Source organism: Ranitomeya imitator, chromosome 10 (genome assembly GCF_032444005.1).
Source record: "Ranitomeya imitator isolate aRanImi1 chromosome 10, aRanImi1.pri, whole genome shotgun sequence".
NCBI classification, from domain to species: Eukaryota; Metazoa; Chordata; class Amphibia; order Anura; family Dendrobatidae; genus Ranitomeya; species Ranitomeya imitator.
In genome coordinates this window covers 2,950,140-2,967,325 of record NC_091291.1, presented here as the reverse complement: position 1 = coordinate 2,967,325, position 17,186 = coordinate 2,950,140, and the positions used below count along the sequence as shown (strand labels likewise).

The 17,186-nt window shown below is 60.6% G+C and overlaps 1 protein-coding gene across 4 annotated transcripts in view; it reads right to left on the bottom strand.

The window, feature by feature from the left end:
• Positions 1–3,007: 3,007 nt before the first annotated feature.
• EIF4G3 (eukaryotic translation initiation factor 4 gamma 3) overlaps positions 3,008–17,186 on the bottom strand; it is a 134,919-nt gene continuing 120,740 nt past the window's right edge. For 2 of the 4 annotated variants that reach the window (XM_069741980.1, XM_069741979.1), the window contains exons 14-34: positions 16,205–16,392; positions 15,840–15,959; positions 15,553–15,729; positions 15,270–15,467; positions 14,439–14,585; positions 13,899–14,135; positions 13,709–13,813; positions 13,494–13,626; positions 13,322–13,416; positions 13,149–13,242; positions 12,520–12,634; positions 12,223–12,437; positions 10,247–10,353; positions 9,955–10,127; positions 9,666–9,791; positions 9,475–9,556; positions 7,652–7,750; positions 5,800–5,946; positions 5,633–5,714; positions 4,559–4,705; positions 3,008–4,452 (exon numbers count right to left, since the gene is read on the bottom strand). In XM_069741980.1, coding sequence (XP_069598081.1) covers positions 4,271–4,452; positions 4,559–4,705; positions 5,633–5,714; positions 5,800–5,946; positions 7,652–7,750; positions 9,475–9,556; positions 9,666–9,791; positions 9,955–10,127; positions 10,247–10,353; positions 12,223–12,437; positions 12,520–12,634; positions 13,149–13,242; positions 13,322–13,416; positions 13,494–13,626; positions 13,709–13,813; positions 13,899–14,135; positions 14,439–14,585; positions 15,270–15,467; positions 15,553–15,729; positions 15,840–15,959; positions 16,205–16,392 — 2,969 coding nt within the window. In that variant the 3' untranslated portion in view covers positions 3,008–4,270. Of the gene's footprint in view, positions 4,453–4,558; positions 4,706–5,632; positions 5,715–5,799; positions 5,947–7,651; positions 7,751–9,474; positions 9,557–9,665; positions 9,792–9,954; positions 10,128–10,246; positions 10,354–12,222; positions 12,438–12,519; positions 12,635–13,148; positions 13,243–13,321; positions 13,417–13,493; positions 13,627–13,708; positions 13,814–13,898; positions 14,139–14,438; positions 14,586–15,269; positions 15,468–15,552; positions 15,730–15,839; positions 15,960–16,204; positions 16,393–17,186 lie in introns of all 4 variants that reach the window. The other 2 variants (XM_069741977.1, XM_069741978.1) reach the window with 1 other exon arrangement.

Here is a 17,186-nt window from a genome sequence, read left to right as displayed (position 1 = left end):
GAGAGGAGAGAGCGAGCCCAGCAGAGAGGAGAGAGCGAGCCCAGCAGAGAGGAGAGCGCGAGCCCAGCAGAGAGGAGAGCGCGAGCCCAGCAGAGAGGAGAGAGCGAGCCCAGCAGAGAGGAGAGAGCGAGCCCAGCAGAGTGGGGAGAGCAAGACCAGCAGAGAGGGGAGAGCGAGCCCAGTAGAGAGGAGATGGCGAGCCTAGCAGACAGGAGAGGGCAAGCCCAGCAGAGAGGAGAGAGCGAGCCCAGCAAAGAGGAGAGCGAGCCCAGCAGAGAGGCGATGGCGAGCCCAGCAGAGAGGAGAGCGAGCCCAGCAGAGAGGAGAGCGAGCCCAGCAGAGAGAGCGAGCCCAGCAGAGAGGAGAGAGCGAGCCCAGCAGAGAGGAGAGAGCGAGCCCAGCAGAGAGCGAGCCCAGCAGAGAGGAGAGAGCGAGCCCAGCAGAGAGGAGAGAGCGAGCCCAGCAGAGAGGAGAGCGCGAGCCCAGCAGAGAGGAGAGCGCGAGCCCAGCAGAGAGGAGAGAGCGAGCCCAGCAGAGAGGAGAGAGCGAGCCCAGCAGAGAGGAGAGAGCGAGCCCAGCAGAGAGGAGAGAGCGAGCCCAGCAGAGAGGAGAGAGCGAGCTCAGCAGAGAGCGAGCCCAGCAGAGAGGAGAGAGCGAGCCCAGCAGAGAGGAGAGAGCGAGCCCAGCAGAGAGGAGAGAGCGAGCCCAGCAGAGAGGAGATGGCGAGCCTAGCAGACAGGAGAGGGCAAGCCCAGCAGAGAGGAGAGGGCAAGCCCAGCAGAGAGGAGAGGGCAAGCCCAGCAGAGAGAAAGCGAGCCCAGCAGAAAGGAAAGAGCGAGCTCAGCATAGGAGAGAGCGAGCCCAGCAGAGAGCAAGCCTAGCAGACAGGAGAGGGCAAGCCCAGCAGAGAGGAGAGGGCAAGCCCAGCAGAGAGAGGGCAAGCCCAGCAGAGAGAGGGCAAGCCCAGCAGAGAGAGGGCAAGCCCAGCAGAGAGGAGAGCGCAAGCCCAGCAGAGAGGAGAGAGCGAGCCCAGCAGAGAGGAGAGAGCGAGCCCAGCAGAGAGGAGAGAGCGAGCCCAGCAGAGAGCGAGCCCAGCAAAGAGGAGAGCGAGCCCAGCAGAGAGGCGATGGCGAGCCCAGCAGAGAGGCGATGGCGAGCCCAGCAGAGGCGATGGCGAGCCCAGCAGAGAGGCGATGGCGAGCCCAGCAGAGAGGAGAGAGCCAGCCCAGCAGAGAAGGGAGAAAGAGTCCAGCAGAGAGGAGATGGCGAGCCTAGCAGACAGGAGAGGGAGAGCCCAGCAGAGAGGGCGAGCCCAGCAGAGAGGAGAGGGCGAGCCCAGCAGAGAGGAGAGGGCGAGCCCAGCAGAGGAGAGAGCGAGACCAGCAGAGAGGGGAGAGCGAAACCAGCAGACAGGAGAGGGCGAGCCCAGCAAAGAGAGGGCGAGCCCAGCAGAGGGGAGAGCGAGCCCAGCAGAGGGGAGAGCGAGCCCAGCAGAGGGGAGAGAGCGAGCCCAGCAGAGGGGAGAGAGCGAGCCCAGCAGAGAGGAGAGAGCGAGCCCAGCAGAGAGGACAGAGCGAGCCCAGCAGAGAGGACAGAGCGAGCCCAGCAGAGAGAGCGAGCCCAGCAGAGAGGAGAGAGAGAGCCCAGCAAAGAGGAGAGCGAGCCCAGCAGAGAGGCGATGGCGAGCCCAGCAGAGAGGAGAGCGAGCCCAGCAGAGAGAGCGAGCCCAGCAGAGAGGTGAGAGCGAGCCCAGCAGAGAGGAGAGAGCGAGCCCAGCAGAGAGCGAGCCCAGCAGAGAGGAGAGAGCGAGCCCAGCAGAGAGGAGAGAGCGAGCCCAGCAGAGAGGAGAGAGCGAGCCCAGCAGAGAGGAGAGAGCGAGCCCAGCAGAGAGGAGAGCGCGAGCCCAGCAGAGAGGAGAGCGCGAGCCCAGCAGAGAGGAGAGCGCGAGCCCAGCAGAGAGGAGAGCGCGAGCCCAGCAGAGAGGAGAGAGCGAGCCCAGCAGAGAGGAGAGAGCGAGCCCAGCAGAGAGGAGAGAGCGAGCCCAGCAGAGAGGAGAGAGCGAGCTCAGCAGAGAGCGAGCCCAGCAGAGAGGAGAGAGCGAGCCCAGCAGAGAGGAGAGAGCCAGCCCAGCAGAGAAGGGAGAAAGAGCCCAGCAGAGAGGAGATGGCGAGCCTAGCAGACAGGAGAGGGAGAGCCCAGCAGAGAGGAGAGGGCGAGCCCAGCAGAGAGGGGAGGGCGAGCCCAGCAGAGGGGAGAGCGAGACCAGCAGAGAGGGGAGAGCGAAACCAGCAGACAGGAGAGGGCGAGCCCAGCAAAGAGAGGGCGAGCCCAGCAGAGGGGAGAGCGAGCCCAGCAGAGGGGAGAGAGCGAGCCCAGCAGAGGGGAGAGAGCGAGCCCAGCAGAGGGGAGAGAGCGAGCCCAGCAGAGGGGAGAGAGTGAGCCCAGCAGAGAGGACAGAGCGAGCCCAGCAGAGAGGACAGAGCGAGCCCAGCAGAGAGAGCGAGCCCAGCAGAGAGGAGAGAGCGAGCCCAGCAAAGAGGAGAGCGAGCCCAGCAGAGAGGCGATGGCGAGCCCAGCAGAGAGGAGAGCGAGCCCAGCAGAGAGAGCGAGCCCAGCAGAGAGGAGAGAGCCCAGCAGAGAGGAGAGAGCAAGCCCAGCAGAGAGCGAGCCCAGCAGAGAGGAGAGAGCGAGCCCAGCAGAGAGGAGAGAGCGAGCCCAGCAGAGAGGAGAGAGCGAGCCCAGCAGAGAGGAGAGAGCGAGCCCAGCAGAGAGGAGAGAGCGAGCCCAGCAGAGAGGAGAGCGCGAGCCCAGCAGAGAGGAGAGCGCGAGCCCAGCAGAGAGGAGAGCGCGAGCCCAGCAGAGAGGAGAGCGCGAGCCCAGTAGAGAGGAGAGAGCGAGCCCAGCAGAGAGGAGAGAGCGAGCCCAGCAGAGAGGAGAGAGCGAGCCCAGCAGAGAGGAGAGAGCGAGCCTAGCAGTAAGGAGTGTGCGCATATGACAGGACAGCACGCAGGGTACAGATCTTTTATTAGCCTTTTTTTCCATAGGAAACCAGGCTAAAATGAATAGAAATACAACAAAAGAGAAAGCGTGGCACGTGGCATGTGCCATTACTGTGGAAAGCCACGGCTGCTCCCGGAAACTGCTCCCTTCCTTCGCACCGCTGCGTCCCGGAGGTTTTCTATTACTTGTTTGTTTCTGCCGCATCACATAAAATACTGAAATTCAACAAAACTTTTTTTCTGTCTTCAGAGACGCGGACCTGGTAGAGGGCGGTGTCTGTACTGGTTGACCTGGCAGTAGAGGGCGGTGTCTGTACTGGTTGACCTGGCGGTAGAGGGCGGCATCTGTACTGGTTGACCTGGCGGTAGAGAGCGGCGTCTGTACTGGTTGACCTGGCGGTAGAGGGCGGCGTCTGTACTGGTTGAGCTGGTGGTAGAGGGCGGTGTCCTTACTGGTTGACCTGGCGGTAGAAGGCGGCGTCCGTACTGGTTAACCTGGCGGTAGAGGGCAGCGTCCGTACTGGTTGACCTGGCGGTAGAGGGCGGCGTCTGAACTGGTTGATCTGGGGTCCTACATCGTAGGACTGGGCCATTGCGTATGTGTCTGATCCCTCAGCAGAGCGCACCACGCCGCGGCTCCAGGATGGGGGGCTTCGCTGGTAAACAAAGATGGTGCATCATTGCATTGACACATGGGAGCGCGTACCGAAGACTTCTACACCCCCCAAACTGGAGCGATGACGTCTGAACCTCGGCCGATGCCGCTCTCCATAAAACATCTTTATATCCTTTAAAATATAAACAGCGGCTGCTCCGGGGACGCCGGCTCCTCGAGTTCTTGGATAATAAATTATTTCTCTTTTTCTGAAATGATTTCTTTACTTGAAGTCTCTTCTCTATTTTTTTTGTTTTTTGTTTTTTTTGTATAAAAGAAAAAAAGAAAAAAAATGACGTGGGAGGGCGTTAAAACAAAAATATTTACTTCTATAAATAGTGTGGCGGTCCCTTCTTCCCACAACGCTCAGCGGTGACCACCCCTAATGGTTCAGATCAATGCTGGGACGGGGGGCTCCTCCACACGCTGCCGCCGCGGGTTTATGGCGGCTCCCGTCGCGCTGTCATCCATTGTCCTGTACCCTGAATGGCAAAGAGGAACAAGAGGGCGAAAAAAGAAACAGTATGAAGTTGCCGTAGTGACCCTGCGCCGCCACCTCTGGCCACTGCCGCCTCCTCCGGCCGCCGGGTCACGAGATCGGCACTGAATTAGGTTTCTAGTTGTCCTCGGACTCCTCCTCAGCCTCTTGCAACCACGTGAAAAAGGCCGTGACTGACTTTAGTGCTACACCTTTTCCGTTCTGCTCTGCGGGGTCTTTACTGGACTCCCACATGTAGAAAGCGTCCTCAGATATGACCTCCTCGTCATAGAGACAGTCAAAAAACATCCGGAGCAAGTCTGCCAAGGGAAAAAAAGAAGCGCGTCAGCAGTCGCAGTCTGACAAGAGGAAGACGGACGCTACGGCCGGGCCACATGGGCAGCCCGGGCCCCGCCACATACTCACTGGGGGGTTGATCAAGTTTTACTATCAATGCTTGCAGTGCATAAAGTGCTTGTAGTTCTCGCTCCACATTGGAGTCCATGTACTTTAGTAAGACGGGAACCTTCTGTTTGAGGAAGGAGGTGTCCACGCGGCAGGAAGAACAGTCCCCTGTGGAGAGACAGCGGCCAGTGACTGCCAGCAACTGTGAGCGGCCACAGACTGCCAGCGGCCTGTGACTGCCAGCCAGCGGCCTGTGACTGCCAGCCAGCGGCCACAGACTGCCAACCAGCGGCCACAGACTGCCAGCCAGCGGCCACAGACTGCCAGCCAGCGGCCACAGACTGCCAGCCAGCGGCCACAGACTGCCAGCCAGCGGCCACAGACTGCCAGCCAGCGGCCACAGACTGCCAGCCAGCGGCCACAGACTGCCAGCCAGCGGCCACAGACTGCCAGCCAGCGGCCACAGACTGCCAGCCAGCGGCCACAGACTGCCAACCAGCGGCCACAGACTGCCAACCAGCGGCCACAGACTGCCAACCAGCGGCCACAGACTGTCAACCAGCAGCCACAGACTGCCAGCCAGCGGCCACAGACTACCAGCCAGCGGCCACAGACTGTCAACCAGCGGCCACAGACTCCCAACCAGCGGCCACAGACTGCCAGCCAGCGGCCACAGACTGCCAACCAGCGGCCACAGACTGCCAACCAGCGGCCACAGACTGCCAGCCAGCGGCCACAGACTGTCAACCAGCGGCCACAGACTACCAACCAGCGGCCACAGACTGCCAGCCAGCGGCCACAGACTGCCAGCCAGCGGCCACAGACTGCCAGCCAGCGGCCACAGACTGCCAGCCAGCGGCCACAGACTGTCAACCAGCGGCCACAGACTGTCAACCAGCGGCCACAGACTGCCAGCCAGCGGCCACAGACTCCCAGCCAGCGGCCACAGACTGCCAACCAGCGGCCACAGACTGCCAGCCAGCGGCCACAGACTGTCAACCAGCGGCCACAGACTACCAACCAGCGGCCACAGACTACCAGCCAGCGGCCAGTGACTGCCAGCGGACACCCGGCAGCAGTCGGGCACGGACTCACCTAGTATTGCCGCCTTGCACACCGCCGTCATTAAAGCTCTCAGGAACGCAGCAGAACTCATCTGACCTTCATCCAGATTCGCCTGAAAAAGGATGAAGCAGAAATCACAAGAAAGCAACAAGATGGAGGCTATCAGACAGAGTGGTCAGAGCGCCAGCTGCACTCACCTCTACCCAGTCAAATATGTGCTCGTCGCTAGCGTTCTCCTCCATGATCAGCTGCTCCAGCCGCCGGTGCAGCTCCTCTGCTGTCATCTCCTTCCTAGAAAGACTTTCTGATGGGCTACAGCAGTCCGACAGCGTGAAGTCCAGGTTCTGTGGAGCAAGAGGGTGACTAACCGTGCCACGTGGGGGGGTCCGAGGGGAATAACCGTGCTACGTGGGGGGAGGGGGCCGACGGGAGTAACCGTGCCACATGGGGGGGCCGAGGGGAGTGACCGTGCCACCGAGGGTGCGAGAGGTGTAACAAAACCCCGCGCAAGGCCGAGAGGTGTAACAATACCGTGTGCGGGGCCGAGAGGTGTAACAATACCGCGCGCAGGGCCGAGAGGTGTAACAATACCGCGTGGGGCCGAGAGGTGTAACAATACCGTGTGCGGGGCCGAGAGGTGTAACAATACCGCGCGCGGGGCCGAGAGGTGTAACAATACCGCGTGGGGCCGAGAGGTGTAACAATACCGTGCGCGGAGCCGAGAGGTGTAACAATACCGTGCGCGGGGCCGAGAGGTGTAACAATACCGCGTGGGGCCGACAGGTGTAACAATACCGTGCGCGGGGCCGAGAGGTGTAATAATACCGTGCGCGGGGCCGAGAGGTGTAACAATACCGCGCGCGGAGCCGAGAGGTGTAACAATACCGTGCGCGGGGCCGAGAGGTGTAACAATACCGCGCGCGGAGCCGAGAGGTGTAACAATACCGTGCGCGGGGCCGAGAGGTGTAACAATACCGTGCGCGGGGCCGAGAGGTGTAACAATACCGTGCGCGGGGCTGAGAGGTGTAACAATACCGTGCGCGGGGCCGAGAGGTGTAACAATACCGTGCGCGGGGCCGAGAGGTGTAACAATACCGTGCGTGGGGCCGAGAGGTGTAACAATACCGTGCGTGGGGCCGAGAGGTGTAACAATACCGTGCGCGGGGCCGAGAGGTGTAACAATACCGTGCGCGGGGCCGAGAGGTGTAACAATACCGTGCGCGGGGCTGAGAGGTGTAACAATACCGTGCGCGGGGCCGAGAGGTGTAACAATACCGTGCGCGGGGCCGAGAGGTGTAACAATACCGTGCGTGGGGCCGAGAGGTGTAACAATACCGTGCGCGGGGCCGAGAGGTGTAACAATACCGTGCGTGGGGCCGAGAGGTGTAACAATACCGTGCGTGGGGCCGAGAGGTGTAACAATACCGTGCGCGGGGCTGAGAGGTGTAATAATACCGTGCGCGGGGCTGAGAGGTGTAACAATACCGTGCGTGGGGCCGAGAGGTGTAACAATACCGTGCGCGGGGCCGAGAGGTGTAACAATACCGTGCGCGGGGCTGAGAGGTGTAACAATACCGTGCGTGGGGCCGAGAGGTGTAACAATACCGTGCGCGGGGCCGAGAGGTGTAACAATACCGTGCGCGGGGCTGAGAGGTGTAACAATACCGTGCGTGGGGCCGAGAGGTGTAACAATACCGCGCGCGGAGCCGAGAGGTGTAACAATACCGTGCGCGGAGCCGAGAGGTGTAACAATACCGTGCGCGGGGCTGAGAGGTGTAACAATACCGTGCGCGGGGCCGAGAGGTGTAACAATACCGTGCGCGGGGCCGAGAGGTGTAACAATACCGTGCGCGGGGCTGAGAGGTGTAACAATACCGTGCGTGGGGCCGAGAGGTGTAACAATACCGCGCGCGGAGCCGAGAGGTGTAACAATACCGTGCGCGGAGCCGAGAGGTGTAACAATACCGTGCGCGGGGCTGAGAGGTGTAACAATACCGTGCAGTGATGGCACGTGGATGGCGGCAGGCGCGGAGCACAGGTCTCGCCCACCTTCTCGCTTACGAAGCTCTGCACGTCCTCCCCTTCCGGCAGTACGTCTTTCCACCTCAGAGAAGTTTCTCTCCACAAAGCGGCCACTTTCTTATGGCTCTGAAACAGAAAGTTTACAGGTGGTCTCCTGCAAGATGTGTGGGGGCTGCAGGAAATGCGTGCGCTCCTTACACTTCTAGCACAGCGGCTTTCAATCTTTGCTGTCAGTCACTGAATGGAAACCAAAGGAAGGTTTCTGTTGTGCGGGTGCACTGCACTGACACACTGCACCGAGCGCTGCAGCTCTGCTGATTGGACGTTATCAAAACGGATTTATGGCCTCTAAATATACACAAGTACCAAAGCATGTGCATTCACTAACAGCAAGCAGTGATCTTAACAGGATGAGAACACATGGCTGTCGCCCTCCAGCAGCGCCCCCCATGTCTGGTGCTGCAGGTGAGCTGTAATATCACACATGACCTGTGGACGGCAGGGGGCGCTGAACGCCTTCCCTAATCCACCATCACTTTCAGAAGACTAGGAGTTAAAAACTGAAAATCCAAAACAATCAGAAGATGAGGTCCGGAGCTGCACAGCGGGGTATATACGGCGTGTACGGAGGTCCGGAGCTGCACAGCGGGGTATATACGGCGTGTACGGGGGTCCGGAGCTGCACAGCGGGGTATATACGGCGTGTACGGGGGTCCGGAGCTGCACAGCGGGGTATATACGGCGTGTACGGAGGTCCGGAGCTGCACAGCGGGGTATATACGGTGTGTACGGGGGTCCGGAGCTGCACAGCGGGGTATATACGGTGTGTACGGGGGTCCGGAGCTGCACAGCGGGGTATATACGGCGTGTACGGGGGTCCGGAGCTGCACAGCGGGGTATATACGGTGTGTACGGGGGTCCGGAGCTGCACAGCGGGGTATATACGGTGTGTACGGGGGTCCGGAGCTGCACAGCGGGGTATATACGGTGTGTACGGGGGTCCGGAGCTGCACAGCGGGGTATATACGGCGTGTACGGGGGTCCGGAGCTGCACAGCGGGGTATATACGGCGTGTACGGGGGTCCGGAGCTGCACAGCGGGGTATATACGGTGTGTACGGGGGTCCGGAGCTGCACAGCGGGGTATATACGGCGTGTACGGGGGTCCGGAGCTGCACAGCGGGGTATATACGGCGTGTACGGAGGTCCGGAGCTGCACAGCGGGGTATATACGGCGTGTACGGGGGTCCGGAGCTGCACAGCGGGGTATATACGGCGTGTACGGGGGTCCGGAGCTGCACAGCGGGGTATATACGGCGTGTACGGGGGTCCGGAGCTGCACAGCGGGGTATATACGGCGTGTACGGGGGTCCGGAGCTGCACAGCGGGGTATATACGGCGTGTACGGGGGTCCGGAGCTGCACAGCGGGGTATATACGGCGTGTACGGGGGTCCGGAGCTGCACAGCGGGGTACATACGCCGTGTACGGGGGTCCGGAGCTGCACAGCGGGGTATATACGGCGTGTACGGGGGTCCGGAGCTGCACAGCGGGGTATATACGCCGTGTACGGGGGTCCGGAGCTGCACAGCGGGGTATATACGGTGTGTACGGGGGTCCGGAGCTGCACAGCGGGGTATATACGGTGTGTACGGGGGTCCGGAGCTGCACAGCGGGGTATATACGGTGTGTACGGGGGTCCGGAGCTGCACAGCGGGGTATATACGGTGTGTACAGGGGTCCGGAGCTGCACAGCGGGGTATATACGGCGTGTACGGGGGTCCGGAGCTGCACAGCGGGGTATATACGCCGTGTACGGGGGTCCGGAGCTGCACAGCGGGGTGCTACCTACCATTTGTTTGCATAGAAGGTGCAATATTTCCGACAACAAGACTCCGGTACGTCCCACAGGGAGCAGCGCCTTGTTAAACTCCCTGTAAGACAGAAGACAGTGATTTTCGGCAGCCCATCGCCGCCCTCCCTGCGGCCCCTCCACCAATCAGGCCGCTCTGCCCTGTGTGACTGTCGCAGGGGGCGACTTACGTGATTAAGTCTTTTAGACAAATGCCCCCTTCCTTTAACATGGGGGTCACTAACTCGGCCAGGTACAGCCAGATGTGCGGGATATCAATCGCCATGTCGTCAGCCAGCTCCAGCGTCTCCGACAATCTGCAGGAGACAAGTGTCAGCGAGCGGCCCGCCAGTGCCCTGCACGCGCCCCGCTGGCCCCTCCGCCATTGCCCTCTAGTCCGAGTCCTCCATCCATGACTGACGCTCAGGGGCAGCTCAGGTCACTAAGGCCGCGGACCCCACAGGGCCGCTCGCTCCTCACCCGCTGTAGTAGCTCTGCTTGCTGAGCTTCCCCGCCTGCACCAGCTGATACAGCAGTTGTCCCATGTGATCCCGGGTGATCTGACTCCTTTCCAGCGTGGACTCGACCCCCACACGAACAAAGACAGAGAGCGAGCCCAGTACGGAGAGCTCCTCCACACACTGCATGGCCTCCTGGAGACAAGAGACTGGGGTCACACCTGGGTGGTCTCCGCCGGACCCCATCGCTGTACCCAACGCCGGACCCCACAGCTGTACCCACCGCAGGACCCCACCGCAGGACGGCGGCTGACCTTATAGTCGTTGATGTGCAGGAACTCGTCTATGATGGCCTTAGATTTCCGCTCCAGCTCCTCTTCTGACACCGGGGATTTGTCGGACTCTGGAGTCTCACACTTCACTACCGAGAAACACAGAAGTGCAGGGTCAGCGCAGCGGGCACAGGAGCCACCGTGCAGGGTCAGCGCAGCGGGCACAGGAGCCAACGTGCAGGGTCAGCGCAGCGGGCACAGGAGCCAACGTGCAGGGTCAGCGCAGCGGGCACAGGAGCCAACGTGCAGGGTCAGCGCAGCGGGCACAGGAGCCAACGTGCAGGGTCAGCGCAGCGGGCACAGGAGCCAACATGCAGGGTCAGCGCAGCGGGCACAGGAGCCACCGTGCAGGGTCAGCGCAGCGGGCACAGGAGCCACCGTGCAGGGTCAGCGCAGCGGGCACAGGAGCCAACGAGCAGGGTCAGCGCAGCGGGCACAGGAGCCACCGAGCAGGGTCAGCGCAGCGGGCACAGGAGCCACCGTGCAGGGTCAGCGCAGCGGGCACAGGAGCCACCGTGCAGGGTCAGCGCAGCGGGCACAGGAGCCAACGAGCAGGGTCAGCGCAGCGGGCACAGGAGCCACCGAGCAGGGTCAGCGCAGCGGGCACAGGAGCCACCGTGCAGGGTCAGCGCAGCGGGCACAGGAGCCACCGTGCAGGGTCAGCGCAGCGGGCACAGGAGCCAACGAGCAGGGTCAGCGCAGCGGGCACAGGAGCCACCGAGCAGGGTCAGCGCAGCGGGCACAGGAGCCACCGTGCAGGGTCAGCGCAGCGGGCACAGGAGCCACCGTGCAGGGTCAGCGCAGCGGGCACAGGAGCCACCGAGCAGGGTCAGCGCAGCGGGCACAGGAGCCACCGTGCAGGGTCAGCGCAGCGGGCACAGGAGCCACCGTGCAGGGTCAGCGCAGCGGGCACAGGAGCCACCGTGCAGGGTCAGCGCAGCGGGCACAGGAGCCAACGAGCAGGGTCAGCGCAGCGGGCACAGGAGCCACCGTGCAGGGTCAGCGCAGTGGGCACAGGAGCCACCGTGCAGGGTCAGCGCCGCGTCAGCTGCTGGCACAGGAGCCAACGTGCAGGGTCAGCACCACGTCAGCATGGGGCACAGGAGCCACCGTGCAGGGTCAGCGCCACGTCAGCAGCGGGCACAGGAGCCACCGTGCAGGGTCAGCGCAGCGGGCACAGGAGCCACCGAGCAGGGTCAGCGCAGCGGGCACAGGAGCCATCGTGCAGGGTCAGCGCAGCGGGCACAGGAGCCAACGTGCAGGGTCAGCGCAGCGGGCACAGGAGCCAACGTGCAGGGTCAGCGCAGCGGGCACAGGAGCCAACATGCAGGGTCAGCGCAGCGGGCACAGGAGCCACCGTGCAGGGTCAGCGCAGCGGGCACAGGAGCCACCGAGCAGGGTCAGCGCAGCGGGCACAGGAGCCACCGTGCAGGGTCAGCGCAGCGGGCACAGGAGCCACCGTGCAGGGTCAGCGCAGCGGGCACAGGAGCCACCGAGCAGGGTCAGCGCAGCGGGCACAGGAGCCATCGTGCAGGGTCAGCGCAGCGGGCACAGGAGCCAACGTGCAGGGTCAGCGCAGCGGGCACAGGAGCCAACGTGCAGGGTCAGCGCAGCGGGCACAGGAGCCAACGTGCAGGGTCAGCACAGCGGGCACAGGAGCCACCGTGCAGGGTCAGCGCAGCGGGCACAGGAGCCACCGAGCAGGGTCAGCGCAGCGGGCACAGGAGCCACCATGCAGGGTCAGCGCAGCGGGCACAGGAGCCACCGTGCAGGGTCAGCGCAGTGGGCACAGGAGCCACCGTGCAGGGTCAGCGCCGCGTCAGCTGCGGGCACAGGAGCCAACGTGCAGGGTCAGCACCACGTCAGCATGGGGCACAGGAGCCACCGTGCAGGGTCAGCGCCACGTCAGCAGCGGGCACAGGAGCCAACGTGCAGGAGGCCGCAGAGCCGTCTCTCACCAGGTTCACGGAGCGTCCGCTCTAGGCTGGGGGCCTTCTCCTGCTCGGCGGAGGCGGGCGGCGGTTTTGGCATGTGCAGAGTCTCTCGCCGCGGTTCTTCTTGATTGTCTATTAGGTCCTTGGCTCCGCTGCCTCTCAGGAAGCTGCTGGGGCGAGAGGCCAGGGTGGAGGGCGGCACGGGCTTGTCGTTCCTCTCACGACCGACGTTGGCATGGCTGGAGAATCAGCATACAAACACATGAGGAGGTTACAGCCTCCATGTACGGCACGGCCTCTGCTCACGCCACGGCTGGATACCTTGTCAATATCCTGCGGCTTTCCAGGTCTGACATGGTGGAGGACGCTGAGGAGGAGACTGCAGGCTGCAGGGCAGAGAATCGATTCAGACCGGGGGCCCCTGGACGTGAGGACTCTGCAGAAATGGAGACTGAACGTAAGCCACAGTCCAGGAGGGCAGAGATGACGTGACCCAGCGCCCAGACTCACCCACCCCGGGCAGCGCCCAGACTCACCCACCCCGGGCAGCCTCCAGACTCACCCGCCCCGGGCAGCGCCCAGACTCACCCGCCCCGGGCAGCATCCAGACTCACCCGCCCCGGGCAGCATCCACTCACCCGCCCCGGGCAGCGTCCAGACTCACCCGCCCCGGGCAGCTTCCAGACTCACCCGCCCCGGGCAGCTTCCAGACTCACCCGCCCCGGGCAGCTTCCAGACTCACCCGCCCACGGCAGCATCCAGACTCACCCGCCCCCGGCAGCATCCAGACTCACCCGCCCCCGGCAGCATCCAGACTCACCCGCCCCGGGCAGCATCCAGACTCACCCGCCCCGGGCAGCGTCCAGACTCACCCGCCCCGGGCAGCCTCCAGACTCACCCGCCCCGGGCAGCCTCCAGACTCACCCGCCCCGGGCAGCCTCCAGACTCACCTATCTCACTAGTCTTGGCCCCGCCACTGCTCCCTTTCCCCCAGCTGCCGAGCTGAGCCTTGGGCACCAGCTGGATCTTGTCATCAATGGTGGGCTGTGAGAGAATAAAGAGTCACCCCACAAGCATGGACGCTAGAGACCATGCACTCAACCCCACGGCCCCCACTTCTTACCTTGGTGATCTTCAGGAACTTGGTGGGGTCCAGGACTCGGTTATTCTTTGTGCCTTGGACCATGTTCCATCCACCCTCCTCCGCTCGCTGCACGGCTGCCAAGAGACAACGGGTACAGTATGAGCGGTGGCCCCTGACGTGCCGGATCTTACCTGGCCAGGCTGCATCTTACCTGGCCGGCGCTTCTCTTTGGTCATCAGTTGCTGCACTTTCCTCTGCTCCTCCTGCTCCTCTATTTTGGCCTCTTTGTGGATCTGCTCGATGGTTTTGGGGCCCTGGTCTGCTCTCCGCGACACCCAGTTGCACTGTGTAAAGGATAGAAATTAGATAGTTGTAGATTTTAAAGCAAAATATGGAGGAGAAGATGATGATGATGGCAGCAGGTACCAGTCTGAGGTCTATGACGTCCTGCAGCATGAAGCGGATCCTGGACGACGTTTTCCGCTCCTTCACTATCTTCTCCATCTGGTGGAAATACTGATCCATCCGGGGCTGGAACAATCAGAGCATACGTGGGTGATCAGGGGCCGGGTGGCCACACGCTTCTACAAGCCTACGGCTACCGCTCAATGGTCACCTTTGCCTTCTCGAAATCCAGGTCTTTGCCAATGGTGGTGAGCAGGCGGCACAGACACTCCAGAGACTCCTCGTCATGGTTTTTCAGCAGTTTCACCACACAGTCGTGCATGATGGCCTCCGTCAACATCTTCAGCTTGAACAGTTCTCCAATGAACTTTATGTTCCCTATGGATCTCCGCCGCGCCTTGTCTCTAGCTTCCTCCAGTTCCTCCTGAAGACGGGTCTTCTCCTCCGGCTGCTGACACAGAGAGATGTCGCCGATCATATGGGGGGCACAGACACCTCCCTGGTAATAAAGGGGAACTAGAAACATACAGAGGCATGTGGAGGTGAACACCTCGACGAGCTGCCACTAATCTCCAGAGGACACGTGGCCAAGCAGATATACATGGAGAGAATCCAACACGAAGCTGCAGCGCCCCTCTACCCTCAGCAAGATGAAGTCCAACATGGCGGCTGGAGCCCCCAATATTAGACTATCCCCTCACCCACAACAGCGGCCGAGCAGCAGGAACCTCCCGCACACATCTCCTCTTACTGTTGTAGCCAACTCCAGGTCTTTCTGCTTCTTCTCGAAGACATCGTCATCCGCTTTGTCCTTTTCGAACTCCTTCTGACATCGGTTGAGCAGTAACTTGCGGAAGTTCACAGTGCTGCCGGGCTTGTCGGCCATTGGTACTTTCAACTACAACAACAGTAAAAATCACCTAAACACCAGTGACCCTTCTGTAAGGATGAGGGCGGCCATGAGGGTCCACTGCGCCGCACCAAGCGGGGTGAACAGACCTCAGAGACGGACTCATGAGAGCTGCTCCGTACAGCAGACGCCTGACTCCAGTCTCTGACCGGAGTAAGACTTGTGGCGAGGTGAACCCAGTGCACGACACATAACATGTTCCTGTCAGTGAATCGGGGGGGCTCACTCCAGGACCACCCTGATCACAGCCTCTGTGAACGTCGCCGGTCCTGAAGAATCGGGGCCAGGGATCGCGGCTCGGCTTTGGTCAGGTTTTGCCCCTGGTTCTGGTGACTCTGTAAGAGTTCATGTTTGCTCCTAGAATTGATGGATGGAGGTAACACTCGCTCCCCCACTGATGGGCGCTTTGTGTCATGGCCGGGAACACAATGCCGAGGGTGGACTTAGTGTATGTCTCCAAATTCTTCTAAAAGGAACGTAATTACCACCAACTACGTCTCCACGGCCGCAGACCAGGATCCGGGGCACTGTTGAGATGGACAATCCCTGGACGCCATCATCGTTAGATATCTTACATGATGAGCAAGGTCACGGTTGGCACGTGGCTGCCACGGACAGACACTGAATTACTGCACTATTCACAAATACAGTCCACGCTGTCTTTTTACTCACCGTGGCGAGGCATCGGCACATGTTGGCATACGCCACGGAGAAGCTGGGCTCATCGATGGCCTTCTCAAACACCAGGTCTATCACACCTTTCAGTCGCTCCTCAGTGTCCACAGTCAGATCCATCACCTGCTTTATCAGCTGGTTGAACATCTGAGGTGTCAGCTTGTTCAAAATGCTCCGAACCTTACGGAAAAGAGCCTGCAAGAAGAGGGTCCATGATAGAGAGGCGCAGAGACCCGGGCAGAGACCCCCTGCGGCCCGGCGCCTCCCTGTGTGCACTCGCCTGTGTCCGGATGCTCTCCGGGTCCTCCGCCTGGGACTCCCTCTTTACGCTCGGCTTCCACGCGTTCTCGGCTTTCTTCAGGTGCACGTCATCTGTTACTGAAATGTTCATGATTATTTTTCTGGGCTCCCGCCTCTGCCCTGGTTGTGAACGTCTGGGACCCCCAACATTCAGCAACTGGGGGACACAACAGCAAAAACTTTACAAGCTTTCAAATCAGAGCTCAGACCTCTCGCTATCGCACGGGGGAGCACTCTCACGACAGAACACAGTATGTGTAGACTTACAGGCACTCCGCGCCCGCCAGGGGCCAACCGGCCAAAGTCTGCATAGGCAGGGGTGAAGTCGGGCCCCTTCTGCAGCATGCGAGGGTCCAGGGTCCTCATCGCAAGCTTTGGCTGATTGATCTGTGAATGGACAGTAACATATGACCGAAGAGTAACGAGGCAATAAGACAGAACAATCTCCTGGAAACTGCCTGCCCTACACAAACACATCAACGACGACCCCAACATCTTCACAGTAATACAGCGCCCATCACATTCATCAGCGCAGATGTCCGGGCCAGCGAGCAGGACCCCCGGGACCTCCTCCACAGTCACACCCCCCACAACAGAGACCTAAGAAGCAGCACAGACCTCGCTCTCCTCACCTTGTCCAAGACCACGTCACTGATGGGCGGCAACCCTTCTGGCTTCTGTACACAGGCCGGCATGAACTGGAAGCCCAGGAGAAAATCCCGATCGTACTGTCGCTTTCCTTCACTCGGCACAATAGAGGCTGGTGGTGAAGGGACATCGGGGGACGTGTCCTGGGGGGACGGATCTGCTGCTCCAGGTCCTAGGAGATCAATGAGTACAGGATGGAACCCAAGCATCTCCGCAAAACCCCAAGGGATAAAGCGTCCACAAAGGTATACTCCAAAGACACTGCACACTGTGTACATAAATTACTGATCCCTTCTCCGTGGTGTCACTAATTTGTCACGTATCCACTCTCAGCACGTGACTGGGGGTTGCGCCTCCAAGCGTTAATCTATCTCCCCACTCTCAGTCCAGCATTCAACCTCTGTCCTATGCTGTAATGGGAGCATAAATCACACACCGACCCAGGCCACACACCCGCTCATACACACTGCCACCACTCACCGAATACACAGGCGATGAGTCCCGGAAATATTACTACTACTGTTTACTACTCATAAGGGTCACACACCTTAGGCTATGGATTCTTTAGAACATACAAGGTTCAACTGTTAAAAGTTTTATGCTTTAATAAAAAAAGGTTCAGCGCTTACAGTGAAGAAAAAGGTATAAAGATATGATAATAAATAGACACAACTATGCAAAACCGTATAAAATAAACAGGAGAAAACTTACAGAAATAGATGACTTGTAGTCTGCTTCTGCTCTCTGAGGGTAGGATGAATATAGACTGGATCACATCATCTTCCCAGGCTGCCCTCACATGTGAACAATTTTGAATGTATACAAGCCTAATTTATAGAGTTACCCTGGAGGTCAGATTTCTAGACCAGCCCCTCAAGTTGATAGTCTAATTGCTTGTTTTTGATTGGACCATGGCCGCGCCCCCAATAAATATATTATTTTCTCTGAGATTCTTTGTGTAAAGCT